General features: G+C 43.7%; 2 protein-coding genes across 2 annotated transcripts; both read left to right on the top strand.

Moving 5' to 3' along the window:
* The first annotated feature begins 187 nt into the window (after positions 1 to 187).
* Positions 188 to 7,258, top strand: strap (serine/threonine kinase receptor associated protein). Its single transcript, XM_080851649.1, has 10 exons — positions 188 to 394; positions 721 to 841; positions 1,101 to 1,236; positions 1,508 to 1,589; positions 1,738 to 1,810; positions 2,296 to 2,395; positions 2,712 to 2,849; positions 3,229 to 3,365; positions 4,100 to 4,249; positions 6,412 to 7,258. Exons 2-10 carry the CDS (start codon positions 730 to 732, stop codon positions 6,468 to 6,470), a joined length of 987 nt encoding a protein of 328 aa, XP_080707775.1. The 5' UTR covers positions 188 to 394; positions 721 to 729; the 3' UTR covers positions 6,471 to 7,258.
* Positions 7,259 to 8,214: 956 nt separating this feature from the next.
* tmpoa (thymopoietin a) lies at positions 8,215 to 23,816 on the top strand (the record flags this gene model as incomplete). The annotated part of the gene is made up of 12 exons (XM_080851557.1): positions 8,215 to 8,448; positions 14,456 to 14,573; positions 14,776 to 14,925; positions 15,329 to 15,453; positions 17,477 to 17,623; positions 18,167 to 18,193; positions 18,434 to 18,544; positions 18,899 to 19,003; positions 19,508 to 19,681; positions 21,092 to 21,208; positions 21,900 to 22,000; positions 22,307 to 23,816. 12 exons carry the CDS (start codon positions 8,215 to 8,217, stop codon positions 22,716 to 22,718), a joined length of 1,821 nt encoding a protein of 606 aa, XP_080707683.1. The 3' UTR covers positions 22,719 to 23,816.
* Between the last annotated feature and the right edge of the window lie 212 nt (positions 23,817 to 24,028).

Raw genomic sequence — 24,028 nt, 5'->3', positions numbered from 1 at the left:
TCCTTGGCTTTTCATGCTATTAATACGTATAATATTATTAACATACTTAGCTGAAAGCTAGTGAAATTGTTTACTATTCTGTTTGCCCCGAAATAGGAACAAATCCATAATGTAACTAATAACGACCCGGACAATTTATCCCAGAGTGGATTTCCGACGGACCATAAAACAGTTTCCTGTCCCCGGTGCTTACTGAGAGCTTGCCAACCTCACAGTTGGTGTGAGAATTGCACCCACACGAGTTGCAAACACACTGTAGCCGGTGGCACAGCATTTTTGCCGGGAGTGCAGCTCTTTGTCACAACTGTAGCAGATAGCATCGGCCTCGAATCCTCCAAATTTGGTTCCGATATAAGCCTTGTCTGCCTTGGTTTTTGACACTTGTTCACGGAAGGTAAGTTGCTAGCTAGCAGTTACCATTACCGTTATTGTGTGCTAGCCAATGCTAGTGACTTTTTATCGGAAAGCCGTTAACTTTAACCTAGCTATGTGTTAGCTTGCCTGCTCGCTAATCCGGGGATAGGATGACGCTGATATATTTACCACGTAGACGGCTTGATTTCTTGAGACAGGTGTAACTTAGGTGAACATATTCTTCACATCCCTTTGTAATAATTGAATATTAGATAGATAACCTTACCCACGTTGGCGTTGTTCCCTGTCTAGCTAGCCAGCTACTTAGTAGACGCTCCAGCTCATGATGATCTTATTCATTTCCAGTTTCCAGTGATGGCTATGAGGCAGACTCCGCTCACTTGCTCCGGGCACACCAGACCTGTGGTAGATCTGGCCTTCAGTGGGATAACTCCCTATGGATACTTCTTGATAAGTGCCTGTAAAGGTAACAATGACATTTTCAGTGATCATTTGGACAGCAGACAAGAACGCACCTCAATGGTTAACGTCAGCTCATATTGATGCTGCTGTGATTTTTAGAAGGTTGAGAGTTATAATCTTACGTTACCTGATTCAGGCAGTCGCATATACTTGAGTTGGGAAAATAGGAAAGTTTTAAATGTAACGTTACGGGATTTGCAATTTACCTATTCACCTATGTAAGGCGAGTTGAGATGTGAGTGTCCATCTTATACCTTCTGTAGATGGCAAACCTATGTTGCGCCAGGGAGACACAGGGGACTGGATCGGGACGTTCCTGGGTCACAAAGGCGCTGTTTGGGGAGCCACTTTGAACAAAGAGGCCACGAAGGCAGCTACTGCAGCGGCAGACTTTTCAGCGTGAGTACCATATGTCTACCGTGTACGGTTATGTTTGTGAAAATAGACAGGCAGTATTGCCCTTGCCGAATGATGTTGCAGTGGCGGTATAGCGGTGTCACCCATAAGACCTGATTTGTAATTTTTGCATGATGTCACATCCTACATACTCCTGTTGGACGAGTCACACTGTCACAGATAATGTACATCATTGGGCTGGCATGGCGCATACTTGTTATTTCTGGATGCTGTGAATGCAGTTGATATTGTTATTTTTTTATGTGATACCCAGTAAGGTGTGGGATGCAGTGACCGGCGAAGAAGTTCTCACGCTGGCACACAAGCATATTGTCAAGACCGTGGACTTCACTCAGGTTAGCACACACACACACACACACACACACATCTCTATGTAGAGCATATGCTAGGTTTTCAGTGGTTAAGAACAGTTCCACCAGGTCTCTGGTGATAATGCAGATGCTATATTAACATGTAGTCTCTCATTTATCCTCTTGTCTATAGGACAGTAACAATCTGCTAACTGGAGGGAATGATAAATTGTTGCGCATTTATGATCTCAACAAGCCTGAAGCAGGTGAGTCATAAAGTCACACTTTCCTGGTTTCGAGGTGGTACACGCAGGGATGGAGAACAGCACCCTTCTTCATGTGTGAATTTAGAGATGTTTAAATATACGCAGGCTCGTCTTATATCTATTGTGGTTGTGTTTAGAGAGTATTTGGTGTCCTTTGGTGGTTTTCCAGGTTTAACTTGGAGTGACGTATAACCTGTAATATGTTAAAACCTGCTGTGTCTGTCATTATATTGTCAGGTTAAAGGTTTTCATGGAACATAAGTGGTGGATTGACTACCATGACCTGTAATCCCAAAAAGAGATGTCATTATTCTTTATATAATCTCTCTGTAGAGAGTAACATACCCAGATTCATTGGTGATTTTAAGGCTTGGATGGGAGAAGTATACCAATTGGATATGAGCTCAGTTGGTGTACTACTCCTTTGGTATGGTGATGTATCTTAAGCCTTCATCATCTGCCTCCTGCTCACCTCCCTCACCCAGAACCTCAAGAGATCTCAGGACACACGTCGGCTATTAAGAAAGCGCTCTGGTGCAACAATGACCAACAGATCCTTTCTGCAGCAGACGACAAAACTATACGGTGAGACGTGCTCATATGTTTGGAGCTTTAGTTAGTTAGTTTCGCTCTCTCTCTCTCTCTCTCTCTCTCTCTCTGTCCCTCTTCCTCTTCTCTGTCCCTCTTTCCCCCAAAACCTCAGTGTCTGTGTAACAAAGAGTATAGAGCATATTACAGTGTCTCTAGCTTAGAAACAAAGTAACTAGTCACCCTTGTTTACCGCTTTCTTGTTGGTCTTGTTTTAAGAAAAGACCTTTACCATATTGGTGTCTCTATGGCAATGAAAAGCACACAAATAGGTGACCCTGGTGTTCATCTCTGTATTGTTTTGTCTTTCCAGCCTTTGGGATAAGACCTCCAGCGAGGCTGTGAAAACCCTGACGTTTGACCAGGCTGTCAGTAGCATGGAGTACATCCCTGACGGAGAGATCCTTGTCATCACCTACGGCAAGACAGTGGCTTTCTACAACGCCCACAGGTGCTCCACCATGTTTGAAATGTCCAAATGCTCTAGTAAATGAGATGGTACTAGTGCAACAAGAACTCAATTCACTTAAAGCTACAATTCAGACATCACGCAACTCATTCTTAACCTCCATTAGCTCTCTAACTACACATAGAGATATAAATACACTATATAAACAGCAACTTATGTCATTCCTTTATTATACAACTTCTAGAATAATGTGGGGGGGGGGGGGGGGGGGGGATGTTATTTGTATTGAGTGTAAGATCGTAATGTTCAAAGGACATCCCATGTTGGTGTAGCTGAATTGTGTGCATCTGTATAGAGTTATAGATGAATAGATCTATGCAAACTTGTTTACGTTTGTGGTTTTTGTCTTTGCTGTGTGTAGTTTGGACCTCATTAAGACTGTAGATGCTCCAACATCCATCCACTCGGCCTCTCTGCACCCCGACAAGGACTACTTTGTGGCAGGCGGCGATGACTTCAAGCTCTACAAATATGACTACACCACCAAAGAGGAGATGGGTGAGTACAGCAGAGTTCACAAGGGGTCATCTAAGGTCAGCTCTGGGAAACACAGAGCTATAATCGGGACCAGGGTCCCAAAGTCTGAGGCCAATCTATTGATGATGCATTCATTACAGACTGGTCCATTATAGCTAAACGACGCAAATAGTCAAATATTACATGTATGTTTAGAGTGTTAGTGTCTGTGTGTCACTATAGACTGACCTTGTGGGTCACCATAGACTGACCTTGTGTGCTGTTCCTGTCAATCATATAAGACACACTTTGGGTTAGTTAAAGCATGATGTGAGCAACGGTTTCACAGCACATCACAACTAAACTTGTCAAAAAAAAGTTTGGAGATTTTACCTTTACAATGATGTCCAACTTGTACGGATCCTGCATTTGAGCCGCACAGCTTATTATATGGGTAATTCTCTGCCAATGCTCAGCAGTGTATCCTCCTGTTGATATTCATTCTTGGTTTGAGTTGTTTGGTGGATTGGATTATTGAATGCTCGATCATTAACAAGGAATACACTTTATTCATTAAATACACCACTAAACAAGAGTCAATACCAACAGGACAATAGAGAATGTTGCTATCAATGTCAGCACAGCTAAAGTAAACTTAGTATTACCCAGTTACTCTGAACTGCTGCTTAACATGGTGAATGTCAGTGGGTGTTTTACATCTGTGTGTGTGTGTGTGTTTGTGAATGCTGACTACTCCTCTCCTTTCCCGTGTGTAGAGTCATATAAAGGCCACTTTGGGCCAGTGCACTGTGTGCGGTTCAGCCCAGACGGGGAGCTCTACGCCAGCGGCTCAGAAGACGGCACGCTCCGCCTATGGCAGACCGCCGTGGGCAAGACCTACGGCCTCTGGAAGTGTGTCCTGCCTGGTGAGTTTAGGCTCCCGCTTTCCTTAATACAGTGTGGGTTGGTGTAGGTGTAGCAAGTGGGAGGCAGGTTGATTGTGAACAAACAGAAGGAGAAACCCTGACCAACCAAAAACAGGGTGGGGGGGGGTCTAACATTGTAGAACCCTGTTTTTGCTTGTATAGCCCCTCCACACATGGTGGTGCTGTGATGTCTAAGGGCACAATGAACTCGTCTTGGAGCGTTGCCCCAGGGGTGGTATCCTGCTGGGAAAGTTCGGGCTCCAGACCCCTCTCTGCCCTTCTGGGTCAACAGTGGCGTTCTCCTTCTTTACGGGTGTTTTCTCCAAAAAAGAGATTATAAAACAGACTATAAAACGTTGACTATAAAACGTTGGCCATACTCCAGAAAGAAGTTTTGAAACTTGTTATTAATCACCACTTATTAATAATAATAAGAAGAATATATCCATTTATATAAACAGTATGGCTTGCCTCATGCAGTGTTTTTTGGCTTGGATTTGGGTTTGAAAATAATTTTAAGCGTAGATGTTTGTTTGGTTCTTTCCCCCTCAATTGGCAAACCAGTCAAACACCTCCGAGCTGAAACGGCACATTCACTCCATTCACTCTCGCAAGTTTGTCCTGAGATGTCTGCCCCAGGTGCTAAACACCAAGGGCAGATCAGGCTTCCCTAGCTGATAGGCGTTTCTGGTAACAATAGCATTTTGAAAAGGTGACCTGGTTTTTCCAGACAGTTGTGGCAGTGTTGTCAGCCTCAACACCAACAAAAGCCGATGTAAAAAAAAATAAGCAGGACCATGCAAATGGACAGGTTTTTCCACTAGAAAGTGAGAAGACATGAAATGGCACTCAAGTCAGAGCTCAGCGCTACATTCCAGAATGTTGCCAAAGCAACACATGATATCTATCCCTGTCTGTGTGCTTTAAACACTGGCATGACAATGCACAGGCTGTTTCCCCTGTAAGTAGCTGTAACTGAAAAAAGGGCTACGATTTTGCTGCATTAGTCTGGTACATTTAATATTGAGAGTTGGTTTAGAGTGGGCTGTCTGACTGTGATGGTATGATGACGCAATTCCAATTAACTGGTTTTGTCTTCAGGGACAATATGGGATGGCTTTAGTGTGCGGTTAAAGTCCACTGTGAAAAGGTACACTTAAATAAAGAATGAAACTACAACAAGGATTGCTCCACCAAATCATAAGTCATGGTATTCTAGGGGATCAAATACTTATTTCCCGTGATGTTGATATTCTGTCTCTCACTGTTAAAATAGACTTACCATCACAATTATAGATCCCGCATTTCTCTGCAAGTGGGCAAACTTGCGAAATCAGCAGGAGGTCACATTTGTATTTCCCCCACTGTATCTATGTTTAACACATTCACTTGAAGAATGCATCCCAGACCCCTGCCATGTTATTGAGATATTTCACTTTTAGTTTTCTTATTTGGAAAGAGAAGCTTGTGTGTTGGATTTGGACAGTCTCCCTGTGATTTAAGCTGGCAGGGTTTCCGAGCGGCACAGGGAGGGAGTTTCTATGGCCACAGTGCTCTGGAACGCTCTGTGTGTCTGAGTGAGTTAGGAGGCCAGCAGACTGGCTGAAGGTCAGGGTCTGTGTTGGTTTTAGTCAATCTGATCTAGTCTAGTTGTTTTAGTATGGCAGCCTCTAATTCACTCCTGGTTATTGTCCAAAATGGCTGTTCATGTGCATTTTAATAGTTCAGTCATAAGAAATGAGTGGTGAGGGGTTTTCTGGTTTTGCCTTTTTCGTGTTGCTAAGGTGTTTGTGTTGGTGGCCCGTGCTCTGACACAGACAGATCATACATACATACATACATACATACATACATACATACATACATACATACATACATACATACATACATACATACATGCATACATGCATGCATACATGCATGCATGCATGCATGCATACAGGGAACATACATACTGATGAGAGATGGGAATCTGTACTGAACTGTGTGGCGCTTTGGATAAAAGCATTTCTTAAAACGAATAAGTGTAGACCAAACATCTGCATTTTATATATTGTGTATATCTCTGTTCACTTAACCTTATTTTCTGTGTGCATAAGATGACCAACCAGAATGAATGACGTGTGTTTTTTTTTGTTGGGTGTGTGTTGCTTGTACAACAGAAGAGCTGGCGTCTGAGAACTCTGATGCTATCTACTGCCCTCCTGAGATCAAGGCCTGATGAACGCCACCTGCCGGGACACAGACGGACGAATGAAGAAAGGAAGGAAGGCAGGAAGAGAGGGAGGGAAAGAGAGATGACTGGATCAAATGGGTGGATCGAAGAGGCCAGGGTTCCATTTAAAAGACCAGATTGTGCCCACCCACCCCACCCCCTCTTACAATCCCCTGCAAAGGTGCTGTGCCACCCGACTACACCAGGGACTGACGACAGGTGGAGCAGGGGCTACTTGGGAAAGATTTCACACAAACACACATACAAACAAACAAACAAACAAACAGACACACACACACACACTTACAGGAGGGAAGCAGTAGACCTGTGAGGGCGGTATTTTCACAGCTGCCTGCTTCCTATCCAACGGTCACACTCCATCCTTAGCCATGTCCCTTTCATAGCAACACCCCCCCCCCCTCCCCCCCAAGCACTGTGATCACTTTGGGCTCTCTTTCGTCTGTGATTTCAGAACTACGTCAAGAAATGATATAGAGAAATGTTCCATTTGTTTTCAGTAAAGGGAATTTACACATGAAAACACACACACACACACACACACACACAAACACTTTGTCTTTGAGGTAATGGTGGTGCCCCCTCCCCCCCAAGAGGCTAGTAGCTTTGTGAATTGGAGAGGTTTTTGGTGCGTACTTCTCTCACTGAGATGTGCTGGGATATGTCACAAGTAAAAATTTCACGAGTTACTTAAGTTCTTTACTGTTGTTTATATGTCTTTGGTTGAAACACACACGTGTTAGTTTGGTGGACGAAATAAACTGATGGTGACTTGCCTTTGGTGTTACTGTATTTCGCAGGAAAACGTGCTTGCTGTTAGTACCTGAGTTTCTCCACAAGAGGGTGGTATAAGCCCATGTAAAGCATCAATTTTCACAACGTGGTCTGCTCTAGTACTTTTGCACATTCAGCCTTATTACAGATTTTGTTGATAAGTGTAATTTTACAAAGTCTTCTGGCATTTAACAATGTAACTGAGATAAATATTTATGTTATGGTTGCACAGAAGTTAAGTGTATGTTTCAGTTAAGTGTATGTGTATGTTCCGTTTCATTATACAAACAAACAAACAAGGCTGACTTTCAGTCAGTTTTTAATTGCACAAGCGATTCACTGCAACACACAGGTGTTATGATAGGCGATCCAGGACACACACGCACACGTAGGCCTGAGGTCTCTGGGAATTCACTCTTTTATTCGCTTTTTACCCATCCCGGATCGTCCTTCCTCGAGGATCCTCCAGGAGCAGTGGGCAGCTTCTCGGTCATGGACAGGAGTGTTTCTGTTCTTTTTTGAATTATAGATTTCCATTCTAAATTTCAAAACGAGAATATTAGTCATAAATTACCGTCTGAAACTCTAGATTTCTAAGTGAGTCTTAGATTTGTATAAGTAATTGAAAGCAAAAGCAGCCTAAGTAAGTCAACTAAAAAATAAATACATAAAATGTGCAGTAGCCTATTATCTGGGGAGTGAAACGAATTTCTTTATGCTATGTAATCTTTGATACAATTGTTGCCATAATAACATGTAGCAATTGTAATAGTCTGCTATTGTAGTTGCAAGTTCAGGGCGCCTATATTTGCATACCGGGATACCCAATGGTAATCGTTTTTCTTTACTCAGCTGTCCAATAGGGATCCAGGATAGAGAGCTGTGGTTGACAGAATACAAATAGAATGTTCTTTTCAGACACCGTAATACGACGTACTGACGCTGGGGCGAAGCTAACATGTCGGAATTCTTGGAGGACCCGTCTGTTCTCACGAAAGACAAACTAAAGACTGCACTTCTGGCCAATAATGTCTCTCTTCCTAATGGCGAACAGAAAAAGGACGTTTATGTGCAACTGTACCTGAAAAATCTGACTGCGCAAAACAAGAAGAAAAGCGCCCCTCCAGAAGCGTTCTCCAGCGACGAGGAATTGCCAACCCCCGTGGTCTCCAACAGAAGCCGCTCCGGCAGGGTAGGTTGTGGGTCTTTTAAGTCTTTCTACGCAGTTAATTTGGGGACAGATGAAGTCTGACAGACTTTTTCTCTCTGCAGTCTGAACAGACTGGATGTACTCGCTGAATCGCGCCTGTTTGCGTGTTACCCATTAAAGGCTATGTCTGTGTAGCCTACTCCTAAAGGCTAAAAAAGTAAGAATAGCCTTAATTGATGTAAGAGATGACTAGTTGGTCTACTTAAACAATAAATCATTCGTATAACTTGTACAAGTTATTACAGCATGGAACAATTCCTTGTGCAAAACAGTGTTTAATGTTTGATAGTCAACGAAGTGCAACATTGTAACTGTTGTGTAAGTAGCCCACGGTAAAGCTACAATGTTACTCGGCCGTTCTCAACACATTTAATCTGAGGCTGTTTGTTATCCAGGTCTTTGTGGTCAAGTTTTACGTTGTATACTGTGCGCGCCCTGCATGTGATTTAAGGCTGATGAAAACAAACCGGCATGTTGACTTTGACTAGAGCTATGGCCGACGGTTTCCCGCTTAAATACTTCCTGTTGGTTCGTCACGCCTGATGGCCAATTTAAACGTCCATGGTAACCGTTAAAATTCTTTTGAAACCATACCTCAAGGATTTGATGAAATATGTACATTACAGCTAATACTAATTACAATGCTACTTTAGGCCTTATTTGTCATTCTTCTAGTGTTATTTGCACTCGTGAAAGCTTTCCTGTTAAGCTTCTGACACTTTCATCCAATTCTCCTTGACATTCGTTGCGTGTGTAGGACACATAGGCAATGGTTTGGAGGGGGTTAGGGTAAACGGGGAAGGCTGCATCATTACATTTATTATGTATGTGTATACTTGGGCTACAGTCAAAGCATTCAGTTTACAGCTCAATAAATAACGAACAATAATACATTATATATTATTATTATTCTAGCTCACTGTAGTCTGCAATGATGGGGGGGGGGGACATCAATGCTGGTGTTAATACTGACACAATTCGGGGTTTCTTTCCCCATAAGAATCGACATTTCATTTGTTGAAAAAAAATGACTCAACACGCCATCTACTGCTTAAAATCTCATCCTGAACATTGCAAGGCCGATGCTGACGTTGATAGAACCGGTTGGGACTTATCTACATACTGATATGCTCACATTCGAAACTCTCAGCCCCTCCACAGTCCTTGCTGTGCACACCTTTCAGCATTTTTCAAAATTATGCAATGGGTGGAGTTAGGCTCAGATATGGGGGTGGGTTTACGCTTTAATGAAGAGAACAGCTGCAGACAGTTGTTTGAACTCCCATGGTCTGTCATGGTGGACAAATGTCTGTTTGTTTTAGATTTCATGTGTAGTGTAGTGTCTGTGTGTGTATGTATGTATGTATGTATAGACTGCTAATGTTGTAAAACAGTGGGCACCCTGTTGTGTGTGAGGTTTTACCAAACATGAAAGAAAGACTTTACCAACAGTTCATGGCGTAGCTAGAGGATACGCCTAGAGGGACTAACACAGTAGCTGTTAAAAGGTTCTGTGTTCTCTTGAAGTTGATAAAGTTTCCAGCTACTTAGTATCACCAGTGCCCATGTGCACAGGACAGAGCCGTCATTTGGATAAAAACAAAACTGGGAAAAACTGCTACTTGTTTGTCTAGTGGGGTGTTGGTCGTGTGTCCTTTCGTGTTCTCCCTTTCTCTCTCAGCCCCCTTCTGCACAGATAAGTGAGTGAAGGAGTGATGCCCATTGGCTTTGTGTGGATCTTTGGTGTGTGCTGTGCATCTGGGTGTTTCTGCAACCAGCTCAGTCTCCCTTTATTGAGGAAATACTTTTGCAGCAGGAATGCATTGCAGCAGCCAGATGTGTCCCTTTTCCCTCCCCCTCCCCTCGCCTGCATCAAAGGGGCTCAGAGTCCCAGTAAAGTTCTCTAAACACTAATTTCAACATCAGGAATCCGACACCCTGTCATGCCTGATTTATAGTTTGTCTGCTAGAGAACGGGGTGGCGGTTACCCCCCACTGGTGTGTGTTTTTGGAGTCCTAATGTCAAAATCAGCACATTTAGATGAGCTTTTTGTGTGTGTGTGTGTGTGTCTTTAGCACAATACACCCCGTTTTGATCTCTCTCTCTCTCTCTCTCTCTCTCTCTCTCTCTCTCTCTCTCTCTCTCTCTCTCTCTCTCTCTCTCTGTTTTTGCCCCTTACTGTTTTTCTTTCTGCCTTGTTCACCTATACATTATGTCTTTGAATAGCTTCCATAGTATGAAAAGAGTGATCAAGTAAAACCTCTGTGTTTTATGAAGACTGATATTTAGGTGACTGAGGTTCCAAAAAGCCTGTGGGGACTGTTTTGAAAATGCAATTGGCTGGAACCACTAAGAATGGATGACCTAAACTGTGGTTAACCACATTTGCACCACTTAGCTCTTCGGGAATGTTTCGCGCTTGAGGGCGAGAATTGTTTTCATTCCACTTTGAGACGTACAAACTCTCAGCTGTGGACTTCTGATGTCACTAAACCATCGTACCGAGTCTCAGCTTCAAACTCAGAGGTGTGAGGTACATGCCAGACATTTTTCCCTCCAGGGTTGGGACAGGTGCAACCCATCTCTACACTCCCTTGCCTAGGTTTCAGGTACCTAGGGCTATGGAAGTTCTGCAGTCTCTCTCACACTGCAGTTGGAATGCTTAGATTATGAAAAATCCTTTTTCCTCTTTTTTTATGCGCGTGCATATAACTGTCTCTCTCTCTCTCTCACACACACACACACACTTGCACTCAGTGGGCATCCTTCCAGAGCAGCCCCATTGTAAGCCCCAACTGAGGAACTTCAGTCCAAGAGGGGAGGAACTGAAACTGGTCATCTTCTCCTCCTACTAGTCTCCTCGCTCCCTCCTTCCGCTCTCTGTCTAAACTCTCCTCATGTCCCTCATTTCTCTCATTCACTTGTCTTTCCCCCCACCCCCTTCTCCCACCTCCTACTCTCTCTCTTCTTTCTCTCCCTCCCCACTCCTCCTTAATTCTCCCCCTCTCTCATTCCTTAGGCCTCCCCTCAGTCACATGTTTGTTTGTTGTTCTTGGTTTGTGGATATGCTTCAGGCGGATTGTGGCTGTAACTGCCCCACGCTTTCATTATCACCCAGCCAAGTCTGCCACAGCGTTAGCACTGTTGGCACTGCTGCTGGTAGTGGTGTCAAACGCCTCGTAAAAATATGTGTTTAGAGCTGTGTTTGTGCACAGGCACAAGTGTGTTTGTAGGCTTTTTTTCTTTGTCGACCGCTGAAAGCTTGGCAATGATTTAGCCGAGATTGTGTGTTACAGCAGGCTATGAGCTCTAGTCCGGTGCTACCAGGACTTCCTGAGTGTGGTTTAACATTCTGCAAGCGCATTCCGCATTCTGTGAAGGGAACAGTGGATGCAGGCCATGTGTGGGTGGGGCGGGGGGGGGGGGGGGGGGGGGGGGGGGGCAGATAAATGGAGAGATGGTGTCCTCTGTTAAGAGATCTTGCTCTAGATCATGCTACTCACCTGCACACTATTGAATAACTTAATATTCAGCAGTCAGTCTCTCACAAACACACACCTTTTCGGACTCCCTCTCTGACCTATCTGAACAGACTGAAATGATCTATTTGATAAGAAACCGGTCCAACAGGATTGATGGGTCGGACTTGGGCTCGTGCCCTGGAAACATCTGTTCGTGGACCATCTGAAAGGATGGGTGTCTCCGCTACTCTCCCCCTCAGCACTCTATCGGGCAGTAAAACCTCATCAAAGTTTTTGAATATCTTGGTAGTCTGAATGTTAAGAGAGAGAGAGATGGAAAGTGCTGGGGAAATCTGCTGGTTTCCTCCTGTGGTGACTATGGGGAAGGTCTCCAAGGCAACGCAAATGGACCTCTGTGATCAATGTGTTGAGGACACCTACTGGGCCACAGGTCACCTTCTTCTCCACAACAATACCTCAAATCTATGACTGCGCAGGAGACTACAATGACACATCCAGAAGCCCGCTGCTGTGTCTCCATACCCTTGGCTTGCTAGGAGCTTTTCAATTAGGCTGAAACACAGTGAAATGCAACTTCAATGGGGAAAATAAGTATTTGGCCCCCTGCCGATTTTCCAAGTTTTCCCATTTGCAAAGTAATGGGTGATCTATAATAAGCACAGATGCCAGACGTTTCTTGTAGTGTAAGCCTGGTGACCAACACATCTCAGGAGGGATTTTGGTCCACTCCTTTTTGCAGATTCTCTCCAAATCCTTAAGGATGCATTTTCAATGTCCTGGCTGAGGGAAGGAGGTTCTCGCCAAAGATTCCATGATACATGGCCCCATCCATAGTCCCCTTGGAAAACTCTTTGGTTTTGCCCATAGTGGTGAGGTTGAAGGTGTGAAGTTTATTTTTTTACAGGTTTCTTTAATACACGTCACCAGTTGACATTGTACCTTCTAAGGGCTAATGAGGACTAATCTGTGTGCCTCGTGGGCACATAGCTGGTCTGTGGGAGCCTGAATATGCTGTTTGGTAGCGGATCGAATACTTATTTCCCGCAATCAAATGCAAATAAATTCTTAACTGTTATAAAATGCAGTTTTCTGGATTTTTTTTTTGTTGATATTCTGTCTCACTGTTAAAATACCATTACAATTATAGATCACGCATTTCTTTGCAAGAGGGGCAAACTTGCAAAATCAGCAGGGGGTCAAATCCTTATTTCCCCCACTGTACGTGTTATACTATATGAAGATCCCCAAAATAGGGCTATTGGTGAATGTGAACTCTGCCCTACAAAGCAAAAAGGCAGTAACTGCCTTTTTTGGCGAAAATGAGTTATTGTGTTTTTTGTAACATTCAAAGCATTCTTTGTCATGTAACAAAACATCTCATCTCAAATGTATGTCGTTTTGGAGAAAATTGTTGGGTGTTTGTACAGTAACTACAAAAACTGCTAGTAAAGCAAAGCAAAAAGGCAGTAAACGCCATTACTGTATTAAGTTACTGCCTTCTTACTTGGTATGGAACCTTCGGAAGTAGGAGTAATACAGAGCAAAAATACAGTAACTGTAAAAAGGGGGTAAAATACAAAAAATAATAAAATTACTAATATCTGAAAATAATAAGGTTATATGGAGTTACAATACTGCCTCATGTCCAATAATCTACCTACAACTACTTGGGCTGGACAACAAGATAACTTTAAGGTCATTTTTCTCAGTTTAGTGCTCTGTGCAGTTACTGCCTTTTTGCTTTGTAGGGCAGAACTGTGCTGGCATTGTTTTCTACAAACCAATGGAAATAAAAGCTGCTAGCAGACTAAATACAACTATGCCCCTTTCGCTGAAGGAGATCCCCTTTGCCTAAGTTTCTGCATGCATCCCAATAAGTAGACCTATTCGTCTCCACAGATTGGCCTACTATAGAAGGTAGGATAGTTTGAAATAATTTGTCCCAATATAAACAGGATGGTGCCTTGCCTTCTAAAATATCATCTTGCATTATTCTGTTTGAAGTGTCCACACATATGTAATTATAACAATTCATGTATAATAATATAAATTAAATATTATATAATTCAATAAATATTAATTCAAAATAAATGATTTGCTTGACAGGATAACCTTTGTAGATGTGTATGGGTAAGGGTAGAGGGTAAGGGGGTCCATCCTCAGATTCCTGCTTGCATCTTCCAGGGTCCCTAGACATGCAATATTATTATTTCTCAATGTTTGGTACACTGTTGAAATTAAAAGGTAAAAAAGTAGGCTAATGGACAGAGAGACTTCCTGTCACTTGTGATGTGAGGTCAAAGTTGAAATGAGCACAGGGTGTCATTAGTGCAGGCGCTGTCTTAATGTCATTCAATTGCCGTTCAATGACGGATCATGGATAGCTAGCTAACTAGCTAGTTATTTAATTAATCATGCAAAGATGTCAAAAGAAGCTCTCTCTGTACTGCATTTCCTGTGTCTGAGCTCTGTTCATGCTAGGGATTGTTGTTGTTGGCCCTGACAGAAAGCCACGAGGAAAACGGACAAGCCTCTGCCGGCCGAGGTGGATGTCATGGAGCTGAGTGACGAGGACCTGAGGGAGCAGCTCTCGAAGTACGGCGTCGGGATTGGCCCCATCGTGGGTGAGTGCACAGATGTCCCGCCCACCACAGGGTGTCCCCTCCATTTGCATAAACATTGTAATCCGACAACAAGTACCATTTAATCAACTGTATAGAATAATAAGTGGGTGTGTGTGTGTGTGTGTGGTTGACAATGGTAGGGTGTTTGGATGCCTGCGGTTCTCCGTTATAATCTCTCTCTCTCTCTCTCTCTCTCTCTCAGCCTCCACCCGTAAATTGTATGAGCGGAAACTGCAGAAGCTGTTGGACGAGGGGCCTCCTGAGGCTGTGGCCCCTCTAGCAGCCCCCCCTGAGACAGACGGCAGCCAGAACGGGAACGGAGAATCCGACCATTACAGTGACAAAGAGGAAGGTAACTGTATTAGCACCTCAGATGAAACGCACTATGCCAGATGGCATGCTCTTGGATTTTGCCATCTTGCATTTTCACAAACGTACAAATTCTAGGTTTTCTCGCAATTGCGGGGATTTTCTCTTATTTTTGCAATATTTCTGCAAAGAAAATGTAAGCAAGTGAGCAAAAAATTTTGGAGGAAAATAATCTTTAGATTAATCGCCTAATCTGTAAAATAGTCATGAGTGGCAGCCCTACTCAAAATCACCACAAAATTTGAACCACTAATTTTGACAGCTAGAGGACTGTTAGGCACAATTAGCTGAACTTGACAGAAGCAGACTGCACTGTTTGCACTGCACTAGTAATGACACAGGCTAATTTGTTCAGTCCACTCACATGTTGGCTGTGGTTCTGTCAGAGAGGGCCGTACCGGAACCAGAGCCTGAGCCGGAACCAACACCGGCTCCAGTGGTGGAGAGGCCCGTGAGGAGCAGAGGGAAGACCCCAGTCACCACTCGCACCAGAAGCAGCCAGCACAACAGAGTAAGAACACACACACACACACACACACACACACAGTGACTGGGACAAACCCACCAACAAGCAAGTAGTGTAGAACACACAAGCACATACACACTGTGAATCCTATGATTACACAAGGGAGGGAGATGACCATTATATACACACACACACACACACACACACACACAGTACAGCCCGCTCCTTGAATGAGCGATCCCCTCCGTCATTCATTCTCTCACATGCTAAGCGGAGTCATGTGAAGCCACTAAAGCGGCTGACCCTATGGTCTGATAGGGATCCACACACTGTAGGCATTCATGCACCCCAGGCTCTGTGTGCCTCAGACTGGGTAGCAAAACTAGGAAAAGGTGTACGCATCCAAAAAAAAGAAGGATTCAGATACATTTTATTCCTCTGCAACATTTCCAACGCTCAGGTCTTCACCATTAACATCAGGTGAAGCCCTGATGAGTTTGGAATGTTCAGATCATTGTAAAATAAATATAAATACATATTTTTAATGGAAGTGTTGGAATAAAATGTCCATTTCGCCTCAGACTTGCTCTCATGCTGCAGGTGGCCATTCATTGGATACTCAGTCAGCCTCCACAACCAATCAGGGGTCAGTGAGGTCAGGTCAATCCAGGGCCAATTCGATTCTTAGATTAGCCCACTGTCCCTGCCTTTTAGCAAACTCAATCCTAAAACACTTTAAGCTGTTGGAAACAGCTGTTACAGACGAATCTTTACATTGGGATTTTTAGACCACTTTCTTGTTTGATTGCTTATGTGAGTTATTCTCTGATGGTGTTCGTAGGTAGATGATCACTAGATAGTGATTTCAAGTATTTCTGGCCCTGTTCCAGTGGTTTCTCATAATCTGTATCTGTCTTGTTTGGTTTAATCCTTTTTTCACACTATTGCTCTCAAAATCAATTTTGTGGCAGTGGCATTTCAGACGTTTTTAGAATTTTCAGAACAGGATATGGATACAAGAAAGTCTGTGCTATGATGAAATTAACTTAGGCAAAATAAACCTAAATTAATAAACATTTTATTTTATGTGTCTTCTGAAATGCAACTTGAATCACAAATATTTCACATTCTGAAACTGTTGATATGGGTGGAGTTGTGGAGTGAAAACTGTGGGTGTCCTATCTCTATCCTGACTCCTGACTGTCTTACACACTTGCATGGTGTGCAGATTTCACCCACCTCATCTCTCTCACACACTTTCTAAGGTAACAGGATTCCATTTCCCAAAGCACATGACTGGGATTAGGGATCTCTCTCTCTCTCCCTTCTTCACTCACATATTCTCTCTCTTTCTCTCTCTTTGCTTGTGCACTGTCATCCTCTCTCTCTCTTGTGTGCTGTGATGCTCACTCTCTCCCTCTCTCTTTGTTTCTGCCCCCTCTCTCTCTTTATTTAAATTTCTCCCTCTCTCTCTCTCCCTCAGTGAACACACTCTTATAATCTCTGTAGACTTGTAGTCCTCCAAAACCCCTCCCCCCACCCCTCATCACCGTCTTTTGTCCAAACTGCCGATGGTGATGTAGCCAATGTAGCATTCATCATTTCCCTCCGGACTTCTCCCTTATTGTTTATCCTTTAATTCTCCTGCTATTCAAACTTAGTCTCCACATGAACAATCACAGATCACATCTGCTCCCAATTCTCTGAAGAAGGATCACTGGTTCATTTTTCTACACTTGGTCTACTTGCACTGCACTGCTCTGAGTTTGAAGTGATCTCTCTGGCATGTGTTTTCAGTCTGAGCACTTCCACCCCACCCTTTGGGTTTTCAAGTCCCTTGTGTCCAGTGTTGGTGTGTGCCCCCCCCCTAGTGGTGAAACAGTGTAGGACAAGGTGCTTTGTACAGGGCTGCACTCCAGGGTTAGGGGTGTGTGTGTGTGAGAAGGATAGAGAGCTCAGTATTTTCCGCCCTCTTCTCCCAGGGAGTTGCTTGATTGCTTCTGCAGGCCCTTAATGTTCGTGGGTCATGTGGAAGTACTTGTCTTTGTGTGTGTGTGTGTGTGTTTAGCATGATGTAGCGCTGCTAGAGGAGGAACTGCAATTGATGGATGAGAAAGATGATGAGGAGGAGGAAGAGCCAGTGCTGAACATTAAGAGACGGTACCGGCGCGCTTCCGCAATGCTTGAGCAGGCCATGATCTCCAGCGATGACATTGTAAACTGCCATGTACTCTGTCTGTCCTCCTACTGCAAACTTCCCCCTGTCCTTCTGTAGTTCCACATGTTCACCTCACTTACATGTCATCTTCTGGGTTTGTATTTGGGCTGAGGTACAGACAATAGCAGGGATTCTATGCCCAGTGATATTCAGTGATTGAGTGTAAACACTTCTCTCTTCCGCACAAACTGTATTTACACTGCTTACTTGCTAGCTCACAGTATTTGCACAAGTATGCTTGTCCACATATCACTGAAAGCACTTTTCACGAGATGTGTGTGTGATCCTGTACACATGTTTACAAGCCTGTACGTTGGTGCACACGTGTACGGTCAGACGGTGGCATGTTTGGTTTGGTCACTTCGCTTTGTTGGTGGTTCTGACTAGCAACTTCAGTGGTGTTTTAGTGTCAGTTTGGGATTGGTGGTTCTGACTAGCAACTTCAGTGGTGTTTTAGTGTCAGTTTGGGAGACTGTTCATTATCATGGATAACAAATTGATAGCGTTCATTATCACAGATGTTACTGCTCTCTCCTCCAGGACGTCCCTGACAACTCGCCATCTCAGGTAAATCCCCACCTTAGGAAATGGAGTTGGTCTGCGTCAAAACACGAATTATCTGCTGTATAATGTGCCTGCATCAAGTCCTGCATTGTTACAGGTGGACATTGTTGTCTTTATCCAATTTTTTGACTTTTTCCAAGACAGTCTGTCAGTGTTCCATCCAGTAACTTTGTCAATTATCTCCAGTGATTGGACTGCTTCTTAATAATCTTTATACTGGATGACCTTGTGCATTTACTCAAGGTCGGGACAAGAGACCCCAAGTTTCTATCAGAACCGATGGGCAGAACTTCCAAAGCTCCCCCGGTTGAGTCCTACACTATGGACTCTACCAAGCCCCGTAAACCAGCGCAGGTATACTTGGGCTTTCAGGTGTCTAGAGGAGTCCAAGTTCTCACTAGAATTAAGATTTACAAAGGTTTCGTCACCGTGGTGCTTAAAGAAAGAGGCGGAGTTGATGCATATGTGTTTGATGTAGATTTGGGCTTTATTTTGTATTCTATTAGGTTAGAACGCTTGTAGTTTGCAGAACTTGGGTATTTCTTTTTTTTTTTTTTTTACTACAAAGTGAATCCATCACTGGTGTTTGGGTGACGGGTGCCTTCAAGACCCTTCACAGATGCACTCATGTTTTGCATGCACCCTCCATCCCACAAATACACACACTCTCTGTTTGTCTCCAATGGCTCTCACTCTTTGTCCGAGGAGAATGGGGCTTTCAAGCAGGTCAAAGACCCCCAAACCTTCCAACCCTCTGCATGGAATGAAAACATCCACGAGGACATCTTGTCATCTTCGTGGCAAAAAGAAAAGGTTCTCCCTCTTTTCCCCTGGTTCTCACTGAGATGCACTTGTGTTTTATTTTTCTCTAAGCACAATCCCCCCCGACCCCCACTCGCTCTACCCTTCTCCTAAGTGGACCCTAAATGACAGGCTAGTATCTAACGCTTGTATGAATTTCTTCTTGTTCTTAGCATGGAGGAACTCCCACTGGCTCCGACGCCTGTGTGACCAAGTGTCCCGTTGTCTACCTTCATAATATTTCTCACTCTAAGGTGAATCTTCTAAGAAAACATGATTGTTTTTTCACAGTGAGGGTTTTAATTAAAGGTTAGCATAGCAGTTAGCCTGAATGTTCACTTGCACATTCAAGGACATTAGCTTTTAAAGCAGAACTCCTGGTGGTTCTCCAGCTCCATCCTGAGATCTCTGATGCACTGTGTTACAGAGTTGCTTCCTCGTTTTGACTCTTACATAAGGGCATTTCCTTCTGAGTCATGATGAGGTCAGTTACACTGATGATTCTCTCTATCAAAGGCCATACCTCCGGATCCAAACCCATCAGGGTTTGTAATCAAACCACCCAAGCCCCCAGTCTTTGCTGTTGCCATTGAAGGTCCGCAGGACTCCTCTTCTCCCCTGTTCACTAGGCAGGGATCGGCGTCTGTTCAGCCAAAACAACGCAAGCCTGTGTCCCAGACCATTGGACAGGTAACTATTGAGTGGGTGACAACAAGGTAGCACACCTCTTGTAATGTCTGTGTTCTGTCACTGGTGGTGAGGTTCTGTATGTGTGTGTGTGTGCACAGGTCTCTTCATAAGAATGAGAGTTAGTTAAATCTGAATTGTGATCAGAGTTATTTTTAAGACTCCAATAGTCCAACCATGTGTAGTTTCATGGCTGTGTGAAATATCCAGGGGGTAGTGATGCGCGAGAGGGCGTTATTTTAACACCCGCCCCAACCCGACCCAAGACATTTTCCAAACCGCCCCGCCCGACCCGTGGGGAATTCTGAAGCGGCCCGCCCGACCCGCAAAAAATCAAAATAATAATAACAACAAATAAAAAAAGCCTGGGGCTGAGGGTTATGCCTAATTTAACACAATGAGAAGGATTTGCGCTAAATTCGCATTATTGTGAAACTTCAACGGCAGGTCTACATCAAACAACAACAACAACGACAGCTTTACGCAATTATTTATTGAAGAACTGTTAACAAATGCGTGGAAGACATAGCCTTTGTCTATCTATGATGTTCCCACAAACAGACACATAGCGCAGGCAATGCACACGCACTAACTGGCAAAACTATCAAAAGCAATGTAGCCCAGATATATGACAATCTGATTAACTAGACTCTTAGCGCAGTTTTGTCTAAAACAAAAGGGGAACAGCCACTTCATAACAAGTAGCATACTCAATAGTTCACCTGACTACGAGGTTCCTACAAAATAAAATAAATTAATAAATAAACTAACATGTACCTGTTTTATGCCCATCATATTTGTACAGCGCCTCACATTGAAGACATGACGTAGTCTGCAATGGTGTCATCGGACAGCACGACTTGTCCAAATGTCTCCCACACCTTGCTCTTTTGGTCGGCTTTCCGTACAACCTTTGCATCGCCTTTTTTAATCTTCTCTCTTATTAAGTCAGCCATTATTGGAGTCATCCTAGAAGTTTTGGCGGTGCAAACAAAAACTACGGATGGCGTGTTGGGATATACTAACCGGAGCTGTATCTTAAACTATACCATTCTAAAAGGTAACATACTTTTACAAAATATAAAGTATAGAATAAAATGTGAGTTGGACACCAAAGTTATGTAGCCTAACTCAGACGACTAGCAGGAGTGGGAGCTTTGAGTGCAATAACTTTGTGACAGTGGGATGTATGCAATTGATAAGTTCTGTAGGCTAACGCAAAATTGCGATTTCACCTAGGCTATGTATTCCAAAAGTTCCGGGTTGCGGGTTTTGACTATTTTGACCCGCCCCACCCGAACCCGCGATACTTAGAGAAAACTGCTACCCAACCCACCCGGCCCGCGGGTAATTGGGTAACCCGCGCATCACTACCAGGGGGTGTTATCACATGGGCCTCCCTCTCCTAACCAGGTGTACAAGGAGTCTACGGAGGTCCCCAAAGGCGATGGACGACAGCAGAAAATCACTCCCTTCCTCTCCCCCGTGACCCCAGTGAGGGGGGAGAGAGATAGTCCCCCACAGACATGGGTAGGAACCCTATTTTATGGGGCTAGAAACATCAGGGCATGATGTATTGTGACACTCTAAGGGTATGTAGGCTAAAGCCATAACAAGGGACTTAACGCACACCTGTTGACATCTTCCTCTCTTTGTTGTGGGTATCCACGGGAACACTGATCTCAAAGCTATGTGTCAGAACCAGAAGGATTACCACTTTGTCTTAACTGTATTTTCACATCTGTTGACTCATTTTGTTATCTCAAAGATAGGGTTGAGTACATTTGACATTGGGTGTCTCTATTCTCTGTTAATGGGAATGTGGTCTCTTCTGTCCACTTCGAAAGGGACTCCATGGGGTCGACATTTCATTTTTTTACTTTCTCCTGAGTTTTTGAAGTCTCACTAGGGTGTCTTCCCCAGGCTCTCTCATTGAGCTCACACACATACACACACACACAGTGGTGATTGGAGGGAGGTTTGACTGGATGGCCATAAACTCATCATGAGTGACTAAGTCTCTTAAAACGTCACTCTCTCTTTCTCTCTCTCTCTCATGCGGTCATACATGCACACGAAAAACACACATACACTCTTAATGTTCAATTGGTCATGCTTTACTTTTGTATCTTTCCTTTCCTCTGTCTTTCTCCCCATCTCTGTTCCCCTCTTTCATAAGTGTAAAACGTGTGTGTGTGTGTGTGTGTGTCTGCCTGCACAGGTAGAGAAGGTGTCCGCAGTGGAGCACACCCCCAAAGCAGATGCAAAGGACGTGCTGAAGGAGATGTTCCCCAATGATGTCAACACCCCAACAGGCATTAGGTAAGCTCCTAACCATCCACTAGGTCAAACTGCCATATAGCACAGTATTATTTACTGTTGATAAAAGTGTCTGCCAAGTGGCTTATGGTAAGTTTGAATATTGTTAAGCATGGTATCCTCGATTTAAAGATGAAAATCACATTGCGAATAATTTTAAGTCCATTACACAAATGATGAATGTAAATGTCGTTGTGTAAGTAAGACCCTTGCGTTAAGCACTATGTAATGTTGTTGTATTTTTTTGTATTTATTTTTGTCGTTTTCTCGTCTCGTCATTTATTCTTTTTCTTCCTCTGCTCTCTCCAGCGCCACCTGCAGGCGGCCGATCCGCGGCGCAGCACTACGCTCCGGAGTATCAACTGACAGCTGGCTAGACGACACGCGTCTCAGACTGACGGAGCTGCGCGAGACCAGCTTCTCCTCCACTTCATCCTCCAACTATGTGGAGTCCCGCCCCTCGACACGCCTCCTCCTGTCCCCGGCCCCGTCCGCCTTCTCCGCTCCTCGGCAGGCCTCTGCCCCCACAGTCAGGGCGCCCATCGGTGGCCAGTCACGGCGCCAGCGCTGGATGCCCGTGTGGGTGCAGGTGCTGGTGTTCGGTGTGCTGGCCGGCTTCCTGTTCCTGGTCTACCAGGCCATGGAGACCAACGAGAGCAACCCGTTTGGCTTCCTCACACAGCAGTCCGAGGATGCGCCCGAAGGACAGACCAGCAAGTGAACCCACGCACCCCCTCCAATCTGCCTGACAAACCCCAAACACAACTCTACCCCACCCCGACTCAGACACGACCCTCTCAACACCCCCTCTTCTGCCCTCTGAAATGCTCCACTCTGCACAACATCTTCCCTTCCTCATACTCCATTATGGTTCATTATGGACTATCTTATCTTTCATGTATCCTCGCATCTTCATTTGCGTGTGCGTACGAGAGGAAGAGAGACAGAGGCAGAAACACATATTGCGGGTCTCTACTTGATCCAATGTTTTTTCCCCTGGAAACAAAGCTGTCAATTATCATGTTCAAGACGAATTCAGGAAAAGCTGAAGGAATCATGACTCACTCTGTTTGTCCCTCACCAGCACAGGTAGTTTGCTGTGTGTGGGTTGGACACTCCTTGATTGTGATTTCACATGAGATATTTACAAATCCCCAATTAACCTTTTTTGTAGGTCATGTATTTAAATAATATATATATACACTGTTGAAATACTAAAGTCTGTGTTTTCAATAAAGGGTTTGTCATGTAACCAGGAAGGATCATTTTTCTGTTTTATTAACGAGTACAGGCCTTAAGAGTTGCTTCTTGACTCCTGTACTAATCACACAATAATACATTTCCCACCGCACTTAAGAAATATTGGCCAAGATGTCCAAAATCTGAAGGCGGAGTTGAGAAATGTCTGAACTTCATGCTCTTTTTTTTTTCTCGAATTATGGTGGAATTTATGATATTGATAATTGAAATCAGTCTAGTCAGCTTCCATTGGAATTAAAACCAGGTGAACTCTTCCCATTTGTATTGGATAACAATTGTTTTTTTTATATTTTGCCTTGGGGGTTTGCTTTGTTCATATATGTCTGCAGATTGCGATTTCTGGTATCTGCAGTATTTTTCTATAATGTTTCATTACAAATGTCAAGTTTTATTATGTTTGTCAATGGCTAACCACAGAATTGGCGGATATATTCAAAACTGAGGTGGGGAACTTGTGGACCTCTTTCAAAGCAAACTATTGAAGTATCTGACAAAATGTCCATTTTTAAATGTATTTATTTGGTGGGTTTTGTAGCCCAAGTCATGGGCAAAACGTCAGTGTGGGGTGGACTTTTTTTTTCTTTTCGTATGATTGTAGTTAGTCCTGTATAATTTGTAGAAATCATAATAAAATTGTTAATTTTATATCCAAAATCCCGTTCCTTTTTTCTTGATTTACCTTTCACACTAATCTGGTTTCCAACATACAACTTCTGTGTTCCCCTTATTAACTAGTCACTCGTTTATCTTTATTTACTACACAGTTGTGCT

The sequence above is a fragment of the Sprattus sprattus genome (assembly GCF_963457725.1).
Source record: "Sprattus sprattus genome assembly, chromosome: 14".
Lineage (NCBI taxonomy): Eukaryota > Metazoa > Chordata > Actinopteri > Clupeiformes > Clupeidae > Sprattus > Sprattus sprattus.
This window is presented reverse-complemented; position numbering and strand designations above follow the sequence as displayed.